At 56.3% G+C, this 10,402-nt stretch overlaps 1 protein-coding gene across 1 annotated transcript in view; it reads left to right on the forward strand.

Annotated features, from left to right (window-relative positions):
* Positions 1-10,402, forward strand: part of LOC103188245 — a 30,295-nt gene that overhangs the window by 8,748 nt on the left and 11,145 nt on the right. Inside the window, 22 exon segments of the mRNA XM_042340109.1 lie at positions 285-407; positions 504-562; positions 711-789; positions 942-1,023; positions 1,157-1,251; positions 1,576-1,689; positions 1,936-2,026; positions 2,123-2,202; positions 2,399-2,452; positions 2,647-2,740; positions 2,962-3,057; positions 3,320-3,378; positions 3,976-4,098; positions 4,188-4,236; positions 5,755-5,816; positions 6,229-6,401; positions 6,822-7,004; positions 7,439-7,589; positions 7,869-7,950; positions 8,192-8,302; positions 8,496-8,623; positions 9,438-9,573. Coding sequence (XP_042196043.1) covers positions 285-407; positions 504-562; positions 711-789; positions 942-1,023; positions 1,157-1,251; positions 1,576-1,689; positions 1,936-2,026; positions 2,123-2,202; positions 2,399-2,452; positions 2,647-2,740; positions 2,962-3,057; positions 3,320-3,378; positions 3,976-4,098; positions 4,188-4,236; positions 5,755-5,816; positions 6,229-6,401; positions 6,822-7,004; positions 7,439-7,589; positions 7,869-7,950; positions 8,192-8,302; positions 8,496-8,623; positions 9,438-9,573 — 2,224 coding nt within the window.

A 10,402-nucleotide genomic window follows, 5' to 3' on the forward strand; every position in this document is an offset into this window, starting at 1 on the left:
ATGTGGGGGGTGGGGATGGGGGGGGGAGTTAAGGGGTTTAATGCTTTAATACATTTGCTGTCAGTCTCGCCCTCAGCCTGGCTCAGTCGCTGCGAGTGTCCTCTCGGGATCGGGAGGTTGTGGGTACAGCAGTTTGTTTGGGGTTTTGTTCAAATCTCCGATCGTTTCCGCTGTGACTCTGTGTGTGTGTGTGTGTGTGTGTGTGTCACTGTGTGTGTGTGTGTGTGTGTGTCTGTCTGTCACTGTGTGTGGGTATGTGTGTGTGTGTCTGTCTGTCTCCTCAGGGAATGGGGACCTGTGACAACACGCTGATCCGTATCATGGTGTCGCGGAGTGAGCTGGACATGCTGGATATCCGGGAGGAATTTCGCAACAAGTACGAGGAGTCTCTGTACCAGACCATCCGGGTGAGTGAGCACCAGCCGAGCGGCAGCACGGTGCGTGTGCTGTGCTAATTATCCCCCACGCTCACATCACAGCCACCGTCTCTCCTCTGCTTTCAGGGTGACACCTCCGGTGTGTACAAGAGAGCCCTTCTCAGGCTGTGCGGGGGCGATGACAAGTGAGTCTGGGGGGGCTGTGTGTGTGTGTGTGTGTTTGTCGGGGTGGGGGGGGCAGTGTGTGTTTGTCGGGGGGTGGGGGCGTGCAGTGTATGTGGGGGGGGGGTGGGGGGGGCTCACTCTGGCTGACACACGTTCTGCATGTTGCAGTGTCGCTGGTGAGTTCTTCCCGGAAGCAGCACAGTTCGCCTATCAGACATGGGAGCTCAGCGCCTCCATGCAAGTGCAGGTAGGTGTGTGTGTGTGAGCGTGTGTGTCCCTGAGCCCCCCACCACCCCCCCACCACCCACCATACCTCCGCTGCCCTGAATGCGCCCCCCGCCGTTTGACACATTGAAAACCAGCTTACGGTTCAGCGACATCTCTTCGTCTGTCTGACAGATGAAGGGGACGGTACGAGACGCTGTGGGTTTCCAGCCTGAAGTGGACGTCAAGGCTCTTCGCAAAGCCATGAAGGGGTTCGGTGAGTGGGCAGCAGTGGGGGTTGGGGGGGAGATAAAAGATATGGGGGGGAATGGTGGGGAGCGGAGAAGCGGTCACTCTGCTGTCACTCTGACTCTCTCGGGGCCTCCCACTGGTCCCAGCCACTGTTTCAGGCACAGATGAAGACACCATTATTGACATCGTGACGCGGAGGAGCAATGCCCAGCGGCAGCAGCTCAGGCAGCAATTCAAGTCCCAGCTCGGCCGGGTACGTCACCAAGGCTCTCAATAACAAGTCACATAAACTCGACAGCACGTACACCCCACACAGCCTCCCCTCCCCTCCCCGGGGGAACCTTCCGTTCCCCTCTGTGACATCCTGTAGCTCAGTAGTTAGAGGCCCCGGGTTTGATTCCCGGGCGGGACAGTGTGAAACCTTAGGCGAGTTTCCTTACTCCACACACACATACACACATGTGCACACGCGCGCACACACACACACACACACACACAAGTGCCTCTGTTTACCCAGCAGTCAGGACAGGAGGTGGGATTGGGGTAATGTTGTTGACGTGATGTCTGTCTGCTGTAGGACCTGATGGCGGACCTGAAATCTGAGTTGGGCGGAAACTTAGGGCGAGTGATCCTGGCACTGATGATGCCACCAGAGCAGTTTGACGCCAAGCAACTGCGTAAAGCCATCGAGGTGAGAGACACGCGGCGGGGGTGGTGGGGGGTGGGGTCAGGGATAGGAACATAGGCACAGGAGGAGGCCATTCAGCCCCCGAGCCTGTTACGCTATTCTATTAGATCATGGCTGATCTGTACCTCAACTCCAAGGCGAGGCTGGGGTGGGGCAGCTACCGGCAGTGTGTGTGTGTTTCAAATGCTGTGAGCCCCTACCCTGCGTGGGGGGGGGCCTATATAAATGAACGTTGTTGTTGTTGTGCAGGGTGTGGGCACTGACGAGCGGGCGTTGATCGAAATCCTCACCACGAAAACCAACACGGAGATAAACCGGCTCAGAGAGGCGTATACAGAGGGTGAGTGGCCGGGGCTGATCGGAGGCTTTACCAGTGAGAGCGAGAGGTGTTAGAGTGACACAGCCCCCTCTCTCTCTCTCTCTCTCTCCCCCGCAGGCTATCACCGAAGCCTGGAGGAGGACATCGAGTCCGACACGTCCGGTCACTTCCAGCGGCTCTTGGTCTCCCTGGTGCAGGTACAGCCCCCCACCTCCCCTCCCACCACAGTGTGTGGTTACCACTTAGCCACCCCCAGGCCACCATGTCCGCGCCCCCCCCACGCCCCCAGCGACGTTGATTCCCCCCCATCCCACACAATCACCCCCCCGCCAGCTTTGCCCTCGGACCCCCTGCGCCCCGGCGATAGTTTCTCACTGTGCCTCTTCGCCTCAGGGGAACCGTGAGGAGGGGGACGCTGACCTGACCCGAGCCATGGAGGACGCAAAGGTAATGGAACCACACTGAGAGCGGGAAGACGGAACGAGGGAAGCGGGAATCTCCAGGGGGAGCGAGTGGGCTGATGTGGTGTGATACTGAGAGCAGTGAAGCTGCTGACACTGAGCTGACATCTCTGTGTCTCTCTCTCTCTCTCTCTCTCTCTATGTCTCTCTCTCTCTCACCATCTCTTTCACCTCTCTCAGGTGCTGTCTGGAGCTGGTGATGACGACTCCGATTCAATGGAATCAAAGTTTATCAGTGTTCTGTGCACCAGGAGCTTCCCCCACCTCAAGAGAGGTACGTGTGTGTGTGTGTGTGGTTGGGGGGGAGTGGGAGATGGGGAGGTATGTGTGTGTATGTGGGGGTGGGAGGGGAATGACAAGATACGTGTGGGGGAAGGGGGAGGTACGTGCGGGTAGATGGGTCAGTCTCTCATTGTAGCCCCTGTCTGGTCGGTGATGGGGGGTAGGAGTGGGGTGTCGCGATTGCCTCAGTGACCGACTCTTTCCCACGTTCAGTGTTTCAGGATTACATTAAACTAACCAACCGCGACATCGAGCAAACCATCAGGAACGACATCTCCGGGGACCTGAGGAACTCTCTGTACGCCATCGGTGAGTCACTGTGGGTGGGGGGGTGGGGAGGGGCACGGGGAGTGGGAGTGGGGGGCAGCGACATACTATGACGGGCGCCAACAAGACTTAAAACCACGTCTGCATGTCCATGATCTCCTGACACTTGGTAAGGAGGAAGGAGTTACTCTCTCCTGGTGTCCTGGTCAACATTCCCCACAAATACACAGTCACTACACTTGGGTGTAAGATCAACGCAGGGATTAACGTGCTGACCTCTCTCTCTCTCTCTCTCTCTCTCTAGTCCGTTGTATTAAGAATAAACCAGTGTTCTTTGCTGATCGCTTGTACAAGTCAATGAAGGTAATTTCTCAGCCTGTGTGGATTCAGGCTCAGTTCACCTCTCAGCCAGTGGGGGGCAGTGTTAGAGTGTCCCTTCGGGGCGGAGGAGCCGGTCCAGGGATTCTTTTTCCCCCCAAAATTAACCAAACCACTCAAGAGGAAATGATTATTGTTAACTGATTTTTGGGGGGTCAGCCGGGTGTCTGACATGTGCGGAAACCCATCACCGTTGCTCGAGGGTCTCCAAACCCAAGCTGAGAATTCCAGGCATCCCATCTACAACAACAACAACAACAACAAGATTCCATTTATAAAGCGCCTTTCACGTCAGGAGGACGTCCCAAGGCGCTGACATGGAATGGTTGTTGGAATGGGAAGCTCTCTCTCTCCCTCTCTCTCCCTGGAGGGATGCATCCTGCTTACCTAATTCCAGATAGTATGAGGCGCAAGTTGGCAAAAGCCAAGGCTTGGGAGGGAGTCCAGAATGTGCGTTGGGGTATCTGCTGGAGTCTAACCAGCTAAACCCACGCAGCTTGCCATTGATATCGCTTGATAATTGATCATTACTGATTGATTAATTGATTATTATTAATTATTACTGATATTGTTTGTTATTAGGGCGCTGGGACGGATGACAAGACCCTTATCCGGATTATGGTGTCCCGAAGCGAGATTGATTTACTGAACATCCGCAAGGAGTTTAAGGACATGTTTGACATCTCGCTCCACGCCTGCATCGAGGTGAGTCTCGTCACTGCCCACGCAGTTCCGGAACGTTCTTTGGGTGGGAATTCGGAGACCGGGTTTAATCGGTGTCTTTTGTCCCCCAGGGAGACTGCTCGGGCGACTACTCCCGGGTCCTGCTCACGCTGTGTGGAGGCGAAGACTAGAAGGTCCCGGAACACTGTGCCGTCAACGTGTTCCCCAAGTTTGAAACCGTCCCCCAGTGTGTCACTGCGCTAACCAGTCCCGGTCACTGTGTCCCCATTAACCAGTCCCGGTCACTGTGTCCCCATTAACCAGTCATTCCCCATCATCCTGACTGTGAGGCCAATACTGGATGTTGCTTTGTCACAGAAAAAGGGGTGGGTGGTGGTGGGGGGGAATGAGATCAAATAGACCAAAGAGTCTTCTTCACTTCAATCTGTTGTGGGGTGTGGGGGTGTGTGGGTGGGTGAGTATCTGGTCAAATCATTTGCCCAAAAAATACAGTCACTTCTCCACTTTACAATATATCCCGGGAAGCGTTTCAACAACGTGATAAGGCACTGTATCAAATGCAAGGTCATTATTATTGGAGTTGGTCTCATTTCACCTCGGTGGAGGTGGGAAGGGAGAGGGGGAGCAGTGTGAAGCTCTCAGCACTCCCCAGGCTCGGGAGGAGGCAGTCAGCATTCCCAGTGAATGCGGCCAGGATTTTGGGAGAGTTGAGGCTTGGGCTCCACAGCTCCCCACCCCCTCACTGTAGTGAAGGAGCAGCCCTGGTTGCTGGCTGTGGGGTTCTCCTCCCCCGGTGTGAAACGCACTGGCTCTGGGGGAGACCATGAGCTGAGATTTCCTCTTTTACACAATTCCTCTTCTACTCACACTGCACTCACTCCACTGGCTGCCGCATTGACTCATGAATAAGTCACGACAATTGGACCGCAAGTCTTTACTTCTCTTTCTCTCATTCTTTCTTCCACCCCCACCTATTTCTGTCTCTCTCTCCGTGTGTCTATCTATCTCTATCCGTCTGTCTGCAGTCTATTTTGTGAAGTGCTTCGAGACATCTCCGAGATATAGAAACAGGAGTAGGCTATTGATACGGTTGTGATAAAGTGCTTGTATGAAATGCAAGGCTTATTATTATTACGTGTCAAGTTCCTCAGTCTGGTCTGTACTTCTGACAGGAACCAGAGACGAGCTTTTAGCTACAGAAGTGAAACCAGTGAAGTGAGAAGAGGAACCAGGCTGGGACGTGCGTACAGGAAACCTCACCATCTCTACTGACAACTGAGCAGCTGACACAGAGCGTCAGAGAGAGGGAGAGATAGAGAAAAGAGAGAGAGAGCAGGGCAAAGCAGGCACCTGACACACAGCAAAGAGCAGCAGTAACGGGGTTTCAGGGTTTATTGTGTGTTGAGGTGCGTTAGACAGAAACCAGAGAGCGAGTGAGAGAGAACGGTGATAACAGCAACTCCCAGGCACTGCCTCCACTGTGGGGAGAGATTGCGAGAGAGAGAGAGAGAGAGATGGGAAGGCAGACAGGGAGAGATAAGAGGATAGAGAGAGAAAAAGGATGAGAGAGAGAGAGATGGGAAGGGAGAAAGAGACAGGGAGGTAGAGAAAAAAACAGGTCGAGAGGGAGAGAGAGGAGGTGAAAGTTCCACATTAGGGTAAACATTTCCGGTGCAGGAGACAAACACTCAGGAACGGTATCTGTCACCAGGTGTGGGCTGTCGGTCGCTGTGTGGATGGTGTGTTGTGCTGATGTGGGGGCTCCTCAGCCTCTCCATTGTCATCAGGAAGTTGGTGTGGGGGTAGGGGGGGGTGGGGGGGGTGGAGGGGGGGCAATAGCTTCTTGCTCATTTCCTCGCTGTGTAGAACAAAGAAAAGGGCGAGGCACAGTTCAGTGGTTGAGGTGACCACAACTGGTTAACGGGGACACAGTGACCGGGTGTGTGAGAAGGTTGTTGGTTCTGCTGGTGAGGTGGGGGGGAGAGGAAAGGGTGTTTTCGTCTGTACTGTGTGTGTGTGTGGGGAGTTGTTCTGCCTGTAGTTTGTGTGGTGGGGTGAGGGGGGCGTGGCTATTGTTTCCGCCTGTGATGTGGGGAGGTAGGTGTTGTTCTGCCTGTGTGGTTCCTGTGCTGAGCTGGTTGTTGTCTGCAGATCCAGGGCTCTGATGGGACGAGGCCAGTGGGGGCGCTGGGCAAGGCCACCAGCTCCAGTGACATGCTGCTGAAGCTGGCTCGTACCACCCCTTACTACAAGCGTAACCGCCCCCACATCTGCTCCTTCTGGGTCAAAGGCGAGTGCAAGAGAGGAGAGGAGTGTCCCTACAGGTAAACACAGCCACAGTGCTCCCCCCACCCCACCCCCCGGTGGGCAGGAACCTTGCGGTACTCCAAGCCCGTGCTGGGGTTAACCTGTGATCCATCGTTTCTTTCAGTGCCTTGGGACGTCCTCCTGACGTGAAAGGCGCTTTATAAATGGAATTCTTGTTGTTGTTTTGCTGCTGCGGTCGAAGGGGGAAAAATTCAATACAAATCTGGGGAAACGCTAGTTCATTGAGCAAATAGTAATCGTATGGAACATTGATTCTTTCAAAAGCAAGTGAGATAGATTTCTGTTAGGAAGTAATACCTGGAGCTACAGTATATGGTTCGGGACACGACATGTGAAAGAGACGGCCAGGACGGTGGGAGGTGAACTAGATGGACCTTGTCTTTTTGTCCAGCAAATTCTTCTGTTGTTGTGCTCAGACACGAGAAGCCCACGGACCCTGACGACCCTCTGGCTGACCAGAACATTAAGGACCGTTATTACGGCATCAATGACCCGGTGGCTGACAAGCTGCTGAAGCGAGCGGCCACCATGCCCGGCTGGACCCCCCGAGGACAGGAGCATCACCACCCTGTATGTGGGGGGGCTCGGAGAGCAGATTTGTGAGACAGAGCTACGGTGAGTGGCCCACCAACTCCACAGCCCACAGCCTTCTTGCTCCACGCACAGACCTGCCCACTCCACATCCGCGCCCACCTTGCTCTCAGCCGTGTCCCCTCCCATTCTGCAGCCCTGTCCCCCTTCTGCCCCACATCGCCACCCCATCCCTTTCTGGTTCCCAGCCCCTCCCCCCTCTTCTCCGGCACCCCGCCCACTGCAGCCCCACCGTTTCGCGCTTCAGAGTGTGTCTGTCTGTCTTGTGAGTTTGTTTGTCTCTGTTAACGTGGGAGTCTTGAGTGACTTTGAATCATCGCAGTTGCTCTGTGAGGGAGGGAGGGAGGGTGTTTTCGAGGAAGAAGGAATGGAGGGTTTCAGCTTCTATCAGGGGCCAGTGTGTGCACAGGTGTGTTGCTGATTCCCCTCTGTCTCTCCCCAGGAATCACTTTTACCAGTTTGGGGAGGTCCGGTCGATCACGGTGGTGCAGAGACAGCAATGTGCCTTTATACAGTTTGCCAGTAGACAGGCCGCAGAGCTCGCTGCTGAGAAATCCTTCAACAAACTCATCATCAACGGCCGCCGGCTCAACGTCAAGTGGGGGAGGTGAGCGTGCGGCAGGGCAGAGGGAGGGAGAGCACGTGTGTGGGTGGGCGGTGGGGTTGGGTGTGAGAGTGTCCGTGGTTGAATGTGTGTATGTGTGGGAGGGTGAGTCTGTGTGTATGGTGGGGGCTGAGTGTGTGTGTGTGTGTTGGGGGTTAGTGTGCGGGTGAAAGTGGAGGGGGTCAGTGGGTGTGTTGGGGTGGGGGTGGGGGGCGTCAGGATGTGTATGTGCGTGTAACCTGACAAAGTATCGCTCTGTTGCTGGCAGGTCACAGGCCGCGCGGGGGAAGGAGAAGGACGGGAGCCCGGAGTCGGGATGAAGCTGGAGCCGGTGCCGGGGCTGCCAGGAGGTGAGTCTGCCCTTCACCGGGAACCGTCCCGGTCTGGTCTGCTCCGAGAGACCGCGACCCAGGACACACGCGCCGTCCGTTCACACACACAGACTGACTGACGGGCATTTGCACACGTTTTGTGTAACGGCCAGAACGACGTGTTCTGACAGTTATCTCTCTCACACGCACACTCACTCTCTCACACAATCTCTCTCACACTCTCTCTCACACTCACTCTCTCTCGCTCTCTGCCTCATAGTCCTGCCGCCCCCCGTCTCAGTGGAGGAGGAAACTCCCCCCAACTTCTTCAACCTGCCGCCCAGCGCCCCGGCCACGGTGATGAACATCTCGTTACCCCCTCCACCACCCGGTAAGTGCCCGAGCGGCAGCCGTGCGCCGTCGGACCGAGACGTTTCAAAGCGCTTCACGCAATACACTGTAAAGTGCAGTGACTGTTTTGTGGGCTTCCTGTCTGTTCCCAGGGTGTGAGATGGCTCAGTGCAGCAGCGCTGACTGATTGTTGGTGTGTAACGCTCTTTCTCTCTCTCTCTCTCTCTCCGCAGGGTTCGGGCCCACAGTCTTCCACTCTATGCCTCCGCCACCTCCACCTTTCCTCCGGGCCCCGGGCCCCATCCACTACCCCTCCCAGGACCCCCAGCGCATGGGAGCTCACACGAACAAGCCCAACAACGCCTAGCCCCCCCGCACGCCTCACCTTCCCTTTATACCAGTCACGGGGGGGATGCGAGGGGGGGGAGAGAGGGTTTGTGTCGCTCTCGCTCTGTGCCCCCCCCCCCGCCGTCTTGCTTTTATTTGGGGGTTCCAGTGGTTCCCGTATCGCCGCTCGCTTCCGTGAGGAATGTGTGTTTCCGGAGGTCGCGGCTGGCAGATCCGTGGGGAACCCGGGTATGTCAGGCTGAGCGGTTCGAGGATGAGAGATTGTTTGCACACGTCTGAACACGTCTGAAGTTTGGACACGTCTAAATTGTCACCCACCCCCCACCACCCCACCCACCCCCACCCACAACCTCTGTGGCTGCCCGCAGTGCCCTCTGGTGGCAGAGTGGGCAAACCACAGGCTGGGAAGCTAATGAAATGTGTCAAAATCCGGGCTCCCAACTGTGGGAGTGTCTGACTCTGAGGGTCCCCTCCCCCCGGCCTCCCCCCCCCCGGCCCCCCCCCCCCCCCGGCCTCCCCCCCCCCCCGGCCTCCCCCCCAATCTAATTAGGTGAAATTCATTTTTGTCACGTGCCCGTGGCTTATTTTATACTGTTGCCTCTCCCAGCCCCCACCCACTGCCCCGTCCCGTCTCGGTCTCCCTGCAGACCCACTGGGGGAACGGGGAGGTGGGTGTGAGCTGTCGCTGGCGGCTGGTGTCAGCCAGCGGGGAGCGAGGCAGGGATTGTCTGTCTGTCGGTCTATCTGTCCAGCCACACGTCTAGAACATAAAGAGACGCATCTTTACTAATTCAGCTTGTGCCAGTCTCTTTCTTGTTGCGGGACAGGTGTCAGGGTTGGAAGGCGGACTGCGCAAACACTGCCGAACTCACCGCCTGCCCTGGGGCTGCGTTCACAGGGGCCGGGAAGCGGGAAAGATCCTCTCCCTCTCCACAGCCGATTGGAGTTTGGAAAAAGTCACAGGTATGTGTGTGTGTCGTGTCTGTTCGCGTGTGGCTGTCAGTCACACTCCCTTTGGCAGCCCGACTGGTTTCCTGTGATGCTCAGTGATGTTTTGGGCTGGCTGTCGCCTGGCTCTGAGGGCAATCAGGACTCTGGTTGTTGCTGTATCTCTTTATTTGCTTCTCGTTCGTGTCTCACTTTGTCGCTTGTCTGCCTCGTGCATTAACACACAACGGTCTGATCGGCCAGGATTCCCGCGGAAACCATCCCTAAACGTACGTACCCAGCCGGGTGAGGAACTGTGCTTGAAAAGGAATAATGTGCAGAGCTGTGGGGTCAGAGAGGGGGAGTGGGAGTGGTTGGACAGCTTTTGCAGGGAGATGGCACAGTCACGATGGGCCAAATGGCCTCCTTCTGTGCTGGGAAGATCATTGAGCCGTCCGGGCCTGGGAATAGTTAATATGTGACGGGGAGAGGGGAAAGGAATTGTGGTTAACGTTAACCAAAACTTCGCCCCCTCCTCAGATACACACCCCGGTAATTGCCCCTCCCCACCCTCCCGCTGGAAGCTGCCTCACAACTCAGCAGACTCGGGGATGATGGGGATCCAGCCTCGGGGACGACGGTTTGAAGTTGGGGCGGTTGGCGATGCGTTCGGCTTCCATCGTCACCGGCTCCACCATCTCCTCGACCAACTCGAAGGCCGGTGGCGGGAAGGACCGGGCAGGGAATAGGGCTGGCGTGCCGAAGGGGGTCGCTACCCTGAAACAACACAGTGTCTGAGGTCGGGGAGAGCATACATCATATCTCTAACCCCATTCCCTGCTCTCTCTCTCATCGTGTCTGTGCA

The sequence above is a fragment of the Callorhinchus milii genome, unplaced genomic scaffold, assembly GCF_018977255.1.
Source record: "Callorhinchus milii isolate IMCB2004 unplaced genomic scaffold, IMCB_Cmil_1.0 Scaffold13, whole genome shotgun sequence".
Lineage (NCBI taxonomy): Eukaryota > Metazoa > Chordata > Chondrichthyes > Chimaeriformes > Callorhinchidae > Callorhinchus > Callorhinchus milii.